The following is a 12,901-nucleotide window of genomic DNA, read 5'->3' on the forward strand; positions in this document are numbered from 1 at the left end:
CAAAAGCTCCTGGCAAGTGGTGTTTGGACCCAAGTCTGAACCTCTGCTTCATGATGTAAATGGGAATCACTCAGGAGCGTCCCAGCGAAGGGGAAAGATTTTACTCTATAATTTTATTCTAAGCAACAGGGTTTATTTCCTGAACTGCAACTTTCTTTACCACACTATTCAGTGCCACTAAGGTGTGGGATAGGTTTAGTGGTTAGCGTTTTTTGGTGCATAGTTTAGGAAACACTTTATCTGACACAACCAATAAAAAATTCAGAATCAGTTTTGGGGCGGAGTTTGCACTGAAGTGGATTGGGGGAAAAATTGTGAATAAGTGTCATGCACCTGTCTCTCAATGGGAGGAAGCCATGCCCTATTTTGGAGCTCCCATCCCGTTTTGGAGTTCCTGCCCCTATTTTAAGATCTCAAGGCTGCAGTTATACCCTTCTCACTATTTCTGCCGTGATTCAGAAGTATAATGACTTATTCAGAAGAGTATACTCTGGAGAGTATGAGATCTCAGACACAGCCAATGTTCTGAACACCTGAGGATGCTGAGGACATCTGCTGCTCAAACACGTGTAAATACAGAGGAAAGACTTATAACACAAGCTGCAGTACTACAATACAGTTTATTAAAAGGACAATATACAATCTTTAAATAAACTGAATAAGCAGAATATAAAATGAGGTTTTAAATGATTATATTATTTTTCAGATGCACTTTTTGTTTCTTGTAAATGAAGACTGTTTTTACCAATTCATAAGGTATTTTCACGCTTTATCTCAAATAAAATTACAGCACATTTAAGGCTCATCGTCTGCAAGTCTCTCTGCGTAAAACCAATTGGTAAATACATTTCTGTAAATCAAGACACTGCTGTCAATCATTCAGGGCTCCACCCACAGAGAGACGGAAAAGGCAGTGTCCCAAACACTACGGCTTTTCATGCTGAAAATAAATTAATAACTTAATAAATTATATAATTCAAATTCCTGGACAGTATAAAAAGGAATTGAATTACTTGATTTTGAGAAGTAAATTATATTGTCTGGACCATATACTTAGTGAATAGATATTTGATATTATAGGTAATGAGTGAAAACACTTACCATTGTATTCTCATACACAGGTTCAGTCATCTCAAACTCAAAAGGTCTGGAATGATTCTTCTTTGCCAATAAAGAAGAAGAAAGAAAGGGAAAAAACAGAATAGAGAGAAGATTTAATTAAAGAAATGTATCAACATACAATAAATAATTACATAACGTTCACATCAACAGATTATAACATCAATTTACCGTAACATTCTCATATAAAGGATCAGTCGACTCAACATCAGATGCTGTACATCTATCATGATCAGGTTTGGAATGATTAAGCTTTGACATTAAAGAAATAGAGTAAAAATTAGAGACTAAATAAATAACTAATGATTATAAACTCACTATATAAGATCAGAACTCTTACATATTTTATTTATGAATGAGGCTATTGATTACAAAACTCATTTTTCTCACCTGAGTTTCAAGTGTGTCTTTCCTCTTTTTAATCCTGCTTCTCCTTAGAAACAACGTTGTGAAAACAATGTTACATAAAAGAGTAGAGAAATAATATACTGTATTATAACAATATTGGAATTGCATATCTTGCATTTATTCTGTAATAATATTTCCTTGGTCAATACAAATTAAATTTTATTCCTGAAAATTTTCAACAAAATTAATTTGTACAAATATTTACCCTTACAACACATTTTTATTTTGCTGAAGGTTATATCTGTAAAGTAAACACATCTTACCAAATAAGCACTGTGATGATTACTGCAGCTCCACAAATCACACCGACAGAAATGTACAGTATCAAGAGACGTCCTTTAACAGAAACAACAGAGTAACACACCTGAAAAGATTAATTTCTTTCAATTTAAGCTGCTCTACCTTTAACAGTGACAGTAACAGCGTCTGATCTCTGAGATCCATGTTGATTGTGAACCTCACAGTAGAAGCGTCCACTCTGTAGTGCACTGAAACTCTGTCCAGATCCAACAGCTGAGCTTTGATTCTCCTTAAACCAGCTGAAGTTCAGAGCAGGAGGGTTTGAATCACTGCTGCAGATCAGAGTCACTGAATCTCCCTCCACTATTACACCAGATCCAGTTATAGACACTGAGACATTCCTGGGAGGGTCTAAAAAAAAAAAAAAAAAAAAAAAAAAAATATATATATATATATATATATATATATATATATATATATGTGTGTGTGTGTGTGTGTGTGTGTGTGTGTGTGTGTGTGTGTGTGTGTGTGTGTGTGTGTGTGTGTGATTTACGACCACTTTATATAAATTTGACATCAGTTGCTTAATTATCATTTACTCACACATGACGTTTAAAGTCACAGCATCAGAGTATTTCTCTCCATGTTCATTGATGGATCTACACTTATATTCTTCACTGTGATCAGAGCTGATCTTTGAGATGCTGTAGATTCTTCCAGATCCTACAAACATTCCTCCTTTAAACCAGCTGATTTCTGCAGGAGGGTTTGAATCACTGCTGCAGATCAGAGTCACTGAATCTCCCTCCACTATTAGAGATGGACTGATGGACACTGAGGCGCTCTTTGGTGGGTCTAAAGAGGACAAACATTTAGTGTAGTTCACCTAAACTACACATAAACTCAGCAATTTAAAATGTACCAATGAATGTACTCACAGGAGACATTGAGCTGAGCAGCAGGAGAGATGTAAGTGTGTCCATGTAGAGCACAGCTGTATCTGCCTGCATCCTCTCTTCTGACTGACTGCAGCAGGAGTTGATTGTTTCTGTCTCTTCTCTCAGTTAATGGCTGTGAGTTTCTGTACCAGATGAATGTTGCTCTGTCAGTCAGAGTGCAGCTGCTTTTACATGTCAGACGGACATTATGACCCTCTGTCACTCTCTCAGGAGCCTCCACCTGAAGATCTGAACACAACACACACATTATATCTAGTGCTGCTGTCATACACTGATTATTATTCAACATAATGCACAGAAGAAGAGCTCAGCATCATGAAAGTCACCTGTGACAGTAAGAGTCACTCCTGGTTTACCAAGCCATTTATATTCACTGGTTTTGAATCTGAAATAGTACATACGTTCATGTTTCTGTGTCACATGACTCAGTCTGATGTTGCAGTTCTGCTGTTTGTCTCCCAGATACTGAAGCCTCTGACTGTATTCAGGATCCTCAGACAGATCTGGATGGTCTTCTTTGTCTTTAACATTTGTTTTGGTCCAGAACACTTTCTCAATCTTATATCCAGTAGGGTATGTATAATTGCAGCTCATTATCACTGATGAGTTCTTTAGTGCACAGATGTGTGAAGGACTGTAACTCACACCCCAATCAGCACTAGAACCCCCTGAAACACAGAATTCATATTGTATAAATGCATCGAGCCATAGCAAGGGGGGTGTGAAGCAGGTGAGCATGTTTTCACCAAGTACAACATGTTCCTCGATGAATATCCTACACTGATTTTAGGAATAAATTATGGGTAGGGTTAGGTTTAGGGATAGAGATTGGGATTAGACTATATTTTTGGACAGTAATGTTGATCCAGGATCAACAAAAGATTTTGATCCAGGAACATGTCTTACTTGGCAAAATCATGGTGACCGTGCGAAGCACTGTGCGATGTTGACGAGCGAAGACCCGTGTAATTATGTGTCTATGGGGGGGGGGGGGGGGTACTATGTACTAACAATAATAAAGCAATTAAAGCATTCTAAGTGAATTAAGGGTATAAATTAAAATAAAACAAGGTTTGTACAGTAGTTATATATGAAGAAATAATCAATTTACTCTATTTGAACATAACATTTTATTTTTTAAAATCTGCACATTCACTCTTATTTGTATGTCTAAGTCGAAAACGCAAATGTCTCTTGTCACGTTAATTTGTGATTTAATCATAGTCACATATTTTAATTTAAAAACGGTGACATTTTAAAAAAAATGAGTAGTTTGCATCACTAAATAGTCTAATCTGTTAGTTGCTGAACATTTCTATCCTAAAACAAAAAATGTTTTCTAAAACAACACTACTTACATATTTCCACAAACTCTTATTGCGTTGTGTTAGTGACAGTAAGACCACCTTATTTGATTGGATCTCTATCATTCTGCCATTGTAGAGCGCCGATGGACCACTGACTATTTTTTTAGAGAAAGTTGCGGGAGTCTGCTCCTGGCATTGCGTCTTTGCCGGGTAGCATGGCCACCACAGGTGTTATGAGCAGTGATGGTCAAACATGGCATCATGGGATTAAAATTCTGTGTAAATTCAGTGTAGAGGAATGTGCTTTAGCGGTTGGCAATATGGTGGGTTGCAACTCTATTGTTTCTGCGTCTAAGATAACCCACTGAGCAAAGTTACTTCCAGTGGACATTTTTTTATGTTCACTGAGGAGCCAGAATGAAAGTTTTTATGACGTCTTTTTTTTTTACTTCTTCTGTACGTCCGATTTAGACGTTCAGAGAACCTCCTTACAAGGTTAAAAACTAGTTCAAAAGTGGTCAGTAGAAATATTTGCAACATCATTTAAGGTTAATTTATGCATAATTTATACTGTTTCTGGACCAAATCAACACTCTAAGGATGCGTTAGATTTAGAGTCATGTTATCTCAATGTAATTTCCAGACACTGTGTTTGTCCTAAAATCAAGAAAATAAAATCATCTTTATGAAATAATGAAATAACTGACAATTGAGCATGTGGTAAAATCAACTGCAAATCAAAGACATTAAATCTCTGAAGATTTCAACAGAGGAGGATCAAACATCTCCACAATCATGGAATCATTATATTGACTTTATTTCTGTCAGACATCTAGAGAAGCTCTTATTGAGAATTAACAGAGGTTCATATGTTGATATTTGATTCATTTGAAGTCACCATTGTGATGGACAGTGTTAGGTTTAGTTGGGATCTTGGTCCAGCTACTTCTTCAATTAGCCTGTCTCTGACTGCTGTAACTGTGTTTTTGTGAAACACTGCAGTAAAGAGAAACAAAATTAAGAGAGCTTAAGTTCTTTGTTGATGATGAACAAGTCTTAAGTATCTGAGGTTACGAAGTTAGCTTTATTTTTATATTTTCATTTATAACCCCCAAGCCTTTTCAATCTACAGTACAGAAACCAAGAACAAAATACTTGCTTATTTTGAAGATGCACAAAATGCATGCAATTCAAATATTTTGAGTGAAAGCGTCATGTACTCAAACACAGACATCAAGATTCCGGATATGCATAACAACAACGGTGACAATCAAAACCGCTTCATAGCACAAACTCATCCTTATTTTCTAGACTTTTTGGTTTTGATTGTCACCATTGATGTGATGCATATCCAAAATCTTGCATTTTGTAAAAAATATAAAAAAATTTTCTACAAGATTTCGATCAAAGAAAATAAATATAGTTGTAACAAAACACTATTATCTTATTATGCTATAATTTTGTCAGCATTAAAGCAAGAGGCTAGCACTTGAGTTCACCGCTCTCAAACACAATAGGAGTGTTTTATAACACACAGTTATAACAGCCAGAGACAAGCTAACACAAGAAGTATGAGGACCAAGATCCCAACTAAATCAAACACTGATCACCACAATGGTGACTTCAAATAAATCAAATATCAACATTTAAACTTCTGTTAATTCTCAATAAGAGCTTATCTATATGTCCGACAGAAAAAAAGTCAATCTAATGAGTGAAGCTGATGAAGATATTTGTGGAGATGTTTGATCTTCCTCTGCTGAGATATTCAGAGATTTAATGTCTTTGATTTGCAGTTGATTTTACAACATGCTCAATTGTCATTTATTTTATTATTTCATAAAGATTATTTTATTTTCTTGATTTTAGGACAAACACAGTGTCTGGAAATTACATTGAAATAACACAAGTCTAAATCCTGAGAGTGTGGATATGGTCCAGAAACAGTATAAGTTATGCCTAAATGAACCTTAAATGATGTTGAAAATATTTCTACTGACCACTTTTGAACTAGTTTTTAACCTTGTAAGGAGGTTCTCTGAACGTCTAAATCGGACGTACAGAAGACGTCAAAAAAAGACATCATAAAAACTTTCATTCTGGCACCTCGGTGGACGTCTTTTCAACGTCAGCAAAGACATAAAAAATACGTCCACTGGACGTAATTTTGCCCAGTGGGAAAAACAACACAATTGTTTTATTTTTAAATTCAATTGAAAAAGCCAAGTGGCCTTGATTCGGTTGTTTTGAAGGTGTGTAAAATAAATAAATAATAATAATAATAATAATCTTGTCTTTGGGGTCAATATGACCCCAATTGAAAATGAATGAGAAATGCAAAAAAAAAAAAAAAAAAAAATTGTTGTTTTTATAAATAAGATTTGTCAAATAAAATCAGCCACACATGCAGAAAAAAGATATAAAGGGGTGAGATCTAATGCGTAAACACATACACACAAACACTTAAACACACACACTCAGACAGAGATACACGTAATAACAATAATTCATTACATTTATATAGCGCTTTTCTAGGCACTCAAAGCACTAACATAATCAGGGGGTATCTCCTCATCCACCACCAGTGTGCAGCATCCACCTGGATGATGCAACGGTAGCCATAGTGCATGAATTGAAGTTAATGAGATAATTAAGAAGTTAATTGAGTTTTGATTGACCATTATTGAAGACACCTGATGTTAACAAGCAGAATCACCAAACGAGAAAATCACAATTTGTGTGTCACCATTATAGTGTTCAATGTTTGATTTAGTTTGTATCTTGACCCTTCAGTTATTAACTTTAGATTTTGAGTGGCTGTGGTAACTCAGTTGTAACACACAGACAGCCCAGACCCAAGGAGATCTTATGGACTTGATTGTGGTTTGGACTAATTGTCATGGAGTGACCTGAATGGATGAGTTCGGGTTTCATTACTGTGTACATAAATTAGGTGGATAAAAAAGTGATCCAGCATTTCTGACATAGTATGACATGTTTTTAACCCCTTTCTAGGCACCTCCTTTTTTGGCATGGAGACAGAAATGACATACCCAAAATAAAAAGGTTTCTGCTCATGATTCTTTCTGACTAGATACATATTCAACATATGTTCACAAAGCTGACACTTTAAAGTTTACTGTTCAGGAATCAGAATCACTCAGACTGTTATGATAATAGAGATATATAAGCTCAAACATAAAAACAAAAATAAAAATATTAAAAACATATTTTTAAAATGTATTTAAAAAATGTGTTGATGTAAGATATGAGTTTAGAAATAGAGTGTAGCTAAAGCCACAAGTCTTTCAAAACTTCATTAGAAATTTCATAATCGAATCTGTAAAACTGTGAATTTTATGAAATATTTTCTAAGGCCATGTCATGTGTGTTTTTTAGAGAAGGCAAATCAGATTGATTTATGGCCCTTGTCATCCCTGTAAGATCTCACATGTAAACTCTTCTGTGAATTTTGTATGTGTGTTGGCTTTGCAAAACTCCCAGATTCGTTATATTGTTTTCACCAAACGAGTCTTTCACACCTCCGCCAGGTACGACACATTATCCGCATTATTCTTTTATCATTATTCTTTTGTTTTTATTCCACCTTTATTAGCCTTGATTGTGGTTTTTCAGGCTTTACAAAGCAACAAAGCAGCGATCTCACTTCAGTCTCTCTTTGCATTTAGCCCTTATTTATCAAAAGTCTTAATATAAAAATACAACAAAACATTTTCTTATGACACTGACGTGAATTATTGTGACAAAAATGCATTATGAAGAAGAAACGCACCTGCTATTAGTAGCATCGGAGCTAACGTTAGCATCAAGCTACATCAGACAATTTATGAAATTATTAGTACACTTTTATACAAAACTCACTTTAAACCCCGATTGAGTGTTTATAATAACTTCCTTTAGCGATCAGGGGTGGAATTTGGTCGTTTACTATTGTAAAAATATGCTATTTGTAGCCTTTTTCATCGCTGCACAAGTTAGCATTTCCCATGTACATTTTTTTGTATATTTTATAAAATGCCCCAGATCTCAAGAAAATCTCATACCAAGCTTTTCTATCGTAATCGCGGGTTTATTATTCGGATATTTCGTGTATACAGAGGTGTTTCAGTGTTGTTGTGAGCAGATATGAACCAGGAACTGTTCACGAACCATGTGACACGATCTGACGCTGTCCGGTTTTGGGACTGTCATATTGACAACCCAAAGGTCCAATCAGAGTCTTTCTGGGTCACAGCTCGAGCACACAGAAGCAAACAAACAGAGACGGCTCTGGAAGAGGCTATTTATCATCAGATCGCGTAAATCAGTGGAAAATGAATAGAAATGACGATTCTGTCTGAAGAAATATGAAGTAAACATCAGTAAATATATCCATATATCTCCGCAGATATGCATCTTTGGTCTATAAATCCTTATTGACGCTGTTCAGTGAGTCTATGTGAACACAAATAAACCGCTGCTTACGTGACTGAATATGAGTGAGTGGTGAATTTCTATTCAAATCACAAATCAGCATCACAACAATGGTGGCCAATAAAAACTCATCCATGGCTCCCATCATGCATTGTGGCATTAATAAATTATGAGCTTTTTTAGTATCTAGTTTTGTGATGTTCAGAGTAGATCTGATTATCTGAATATGCTGTTTGTCACCGTTGTTGAGATTCATATGCTGATTTTTGTTATCTGTGTGTGCCTAAAATTAAAACCCTTCAATAAAAAGAAAAAATAATCAAAATCACAGTATAACAAGAGACGCTCACAAAATGTGTAGAAAATACAGACTCTTTTGTTGTGGAATCAATGCTGTTACAATCTATAACGTCAATAATAAGAGAATAACCTGTAAATGAGTTCAGTGATTAAGGTCAAGCAACAATTAGATTAAAACATAATCATCACCACCCGAAGATTTTTGCTTTTGGCTTGACACATAACTTTGAAAATGAAAGTCAAGATCCCAACTAAAGCAAACATTGACCACTATAATGGTGACACACAAATTGTGATTTTCTCAGTTGGTGATTCTGCTTGTTAACATCAGGTGCCTTCAATAATGGTCAATCATAACTCAATTAACTTCTTAATTATCTCATTAACTTCAACTCTGCTTCAGTGTAACTTTTATATGTGTCCACACTCAGAGTGTTAAATTAACACTGGGGATTTTTTCTGTGTAACTATGCTATGATAGCAATTCCCAGTTTACTGCACAGAAGTTACCAAGGCCACTTGTCTCAATGTCAGGATAGGAGGCTATTGTGACATGATATCACTTATACATTATAAGTATATACTCAAATAAATATAAAAATGATATATTTCTCAAGCATAATTAAGTGTAAAAAGCAGGAACTACAGTGACAACACTTGCTTCTTGTAAATGAATTACAGTTGATGTGGAAATATACTGTTAACAACTGTAAAACCTTATTTGACCCATAATGCATTGCGAATTACAGCTGCATCTTGTAAAATGTTTATACAGTAAAATTCTGTAAAAATTAGCTGTAGAAACTACAGCAATTTTTTACAGTGTGTTCTTATACTGTGATTTTGATTATTTAGGGGAAGTCGTGGCCTAATGGTTAGAGGGTTGGACTCCCAATCGAAGGGTTGTGGGTTCTAGTCTCGGGCCGGACGGAATTGTGGGTGGGGGGAGTGCATGTACAGTTCTCTCTCCACCTTCAATACCACGACTTAGGTGCCCTTGAGCAAGGCATCGAACCCCCAACTGCTCCCTGGGCGCCGCAGCATAAATGGCTGCCCACTGCTCCGGGTGTGTGCTCACAGTGTGTGTGTGTTCACTGCTCTGTGTGTGTGCATTTCGGATGGGTTAAATGCAGAGCACAAATTCTGAGTATGGGTCACCATACTTGGCTGAATGTCACTTCACTTTCTTTCTTAAGAACTGCTTTTACATCGCGGTCAGTTTTTGTTGTGTATATGCGGTTATAAGGCGTGCAGTATATATTTACATATTCAAGGTACGGATCGTCTCGGTTTCCTCAAACTGAAGTGCTATCTTCTTCTTTTGAAATGAATCAGGAGAGTGTATTTCAGTCTTAGGCTACAGAGCCAAACTGGTCAAACCACATTAGTGCAGGCTCTTACATCAAGTAGATACCAGATCAAACCACTACTCAAAGACATTTGCTGACAATTTGTTTCATCGTTGACGTTTATATGTCAGCTAAATACTAGAGCTGAATCAGTTTAATTGCATTCATATATACCAAAGTCAATACGTTACAGAGAGTTGTGCGCTTTCACATCTCCCAGCTGCTCAAAATCATCTATTAACAGTACAATAAATCAATTACACAATACTACACTGCAAAACAAAAGCACTGCAAAACAGAAACTCTAAGAGAAATTAAAGACTTTGACTTAACACTAGAAAAACGTTAGATTTTCTTACCTGAATGGTTCTTAATCTCCTCCTTGCCGTCATCAAATGCGTTGGAAATCGTCACTTTCATTTTTTTTTTTTGAATGACGAAATTAAAGCCTTTACGTTAGTTTAACGATTGATAATTAAGTCAAATTGAAAATGAAACAGTTTAAGTTGATTAACCACAATACAATTGTATTTTTGTGCAAAACTAAATATATTTGTTTTGTTTTAACAAAAAAATATTTGTGTAAAACAAACAGTGCCTCAAATCTGATTTGAGTGTACAGTTTGGAGAAACAATTTGGGAATGATAGAGGAAATTAAACCAGAGTGGAGAGTACTGTACAAACTACTGTTGACAAAAAAGGGCAGGTGATTTCCAGTGGAGAATGTTACATGATGCCATAGCTGTAAATGCTTTTGTGACATAAATGAATACCAACTTAAATGACAATTGTCCTTTTTGTTTTCAGAGATAATTATTTTTCATTGTTTTATGAATTGTGACAGACTTTCACCACTTTTTGATCTCTTAGATTTTTTTTTTTTTTTTTTTTTTTCATTATTAAGCACTTCGTTTACAAAGCAAAGTTTTATATTGGGTTTTAAATACAGTAAACTACAGAAAACATAGGTGTCAATTAATTAATTTTATTGTTGGTCAAGCCAAACAGGCAATTTATATTTCTAAAAAAAAAATTGAACAGAAAAATGGACAGGACATAATACAAATTTTTAAGAATATGTTCAAATCAATAATTTTTGTTGATTTTAACTATTACAAATTGATGAATGCAGTCAGTGTCTTTAACATTGAATGGTGTAATGATGTTGGTATGTTTTCTGTACTAAATGATGAGTTCTATTTAATATGTGAATTAAGATAATTTGACTGTTTTTTATGTCTTAACAGTTTTTTATAATAAAGTGGCTGTTAAAATAAATCTCTCTCTCTCTCTCTCTCTCTCTCTCTCTCTCATTTCTAAAATGTTGCAGTCACTTACTGTGAATCATAATCAGAAAGATCAGAAGAAGAGGAAGAGCCATTCTGACCGACACCATCATAGCAACACCTACAAATAAATGTACATGTATTTTAAATAATGTTTTTTTTTTTTTTTTAGTATTTTATGTAACATTGTAATATTTTATAGGACAATACCAAGTAAACATCTAATTATTACAGTTAGTTGATTGTCTGTTTAGATGCTTGTGTTTTATTGAAGTTTAGGGTTCTTGCGATTGGTTGTTGTGCTGTTAAACTATAGTTAAGTATACAAGCCTTTAACTTCCTCTTTCTGTCTAGTGTAAATCAAGCTCAATCTGCAGTTGTCGACTAAGACAGTCTTGTGGCTTAAGCTACAGAATAAATGTAGTGGTTCCATCAACACCTAAAACACGACTTTCTTAGGGTATATGTATATAAAAACACATCTAATCACCAGGTAAATGTGATTATGTGATGTTTACAATTTTAACCAAAATTCCATGGTAATTAAAGCCAACACATTGCTAGCACCTGTTGTTTGAGCTATATATATATATATATATATATATATATATATATATATATATATATATATATATATATATATATATATATATATATATATATTTTTTTTTTTTTTTTTTTTTTTTTACTGGAATTTTCAATACTTGGAGTGCAGAATTTATAAAACATATTTTAATTCTAATTAATGTCTAAATAGGTGTTTGTAAACAACATACAGAAACACCTTGAACTTGATTAATGGCAACTTCCCTGTGTGACAACTAGCTCCAAAATCCCCTATACCACACACAAACACACACACACACATGTGATGATAATCAGCCTACATAATTATTATAAAATCATGTTCTTACCTGTTTCACCAAATCTCATGACCAGTGGCAGCACTACAAATGATCATGATGAGACCAGCAATGGGGTTTTTAAGTGATCAACGCCTTCAATTTTAGCAGAAGGATATAACACTTCACAGTTAGATGCAGCAGAAGCAGAGACTAAGCATGGCAACCAACACAGAGGCGACATTAGACTAACATCGGACAATAGATGTAAACTTTATGAGAAAAAAAGCTAGCTGAGAAATTTTATCAATCCATAGAGATGCGTATTATGTTTTCAAACTTAGATGCATATTTTATTGTATCCTGGGGAAACAAGAAAATAAATGATTTCATAAGAACTTTTAGAGTTAGAATTAGTAAATTAATATTGAAGTTGCATCCTCATGCACCATATGAGATCTTGTAAGTGCAACTTATTTGGCCTTGTGTCACTTCTCTGTTGTCTCTGGTTATATTTTGAACCTCTAAATATGCCCATAAATACAGTTTCCTCTGTAGCGACCACAGATATGAGAGAACAAGCCATGTGCAAACTCACAGCAGCATAGTGTTGTTTACTGTGTGATCATGTGACCCTCATGAGAGATGGCCAGAAA

At 34.7% G+C, this 12,901-nt stretch overlaps 1 protein-coding gene across 1 annotated transcript; it reads right to left on the reverse strand.

Moving 5' to 3' along the window:
* Positions 1–1,786: 1,786 nt before the first annotated feature.
* Positions 1,787–12,336, reverse strand: LOC113108812 (B-cell receptor CD22-like). The gene is made up of 6 exons (XM_026272147.1): positions 12,318–12,336; positions 11,456–11,524; positions 3,053–3,394; positions 2,706–2,954; positions 1,930–2,178; positions 1,787–1,863 (listed from the first exon to the last, which is right to left on the reverse strand). The coding sequence occupies exons 1-6, from the start codon at positions 12,334–12,336 to the stop codon at positions 1,787–1,789; spliced, it is 1,005 nt and encodes a 334-aa protein (XP_026127932.1).
* Positions 12,337–12,901: the final 565 nt, after the last annotated feature.

This window comes from Carassius auratus, chromosome 1 (assembly GCF_003368295.1).
Source record: "Carassius auratus strain Wakin chromosome 1, ASM336829v1, whole genome shotgun sequence".
Classification (NCBI taxonomy): Eukaryota; Metazoa; Chordata; class Actinopteri; order Cypriniformes; family Cyprinidae; genus Carassius; species Carassius auratus.

Excerpts from the sequence above, each read along its gene's own strand:
- LOC113108812 (XM_026272147.1), bottom strand. Across the intron at positions 3,395-11,455 it reads CTTTCTGATTATGATTCACA|GGGGTTCTAGTGCTGATTGG; the intron begins GTAAGTGACTGC and ends TCTGTGTTTCAG. Across the intron at positions 2,179-2,705 it reads TGCTCAGCTCAATGTCTCCT|ACCCTCCCAGGAATGTCTCA; the intron begins GTGAGTACATTC and ends TTTTTTTTTTAG.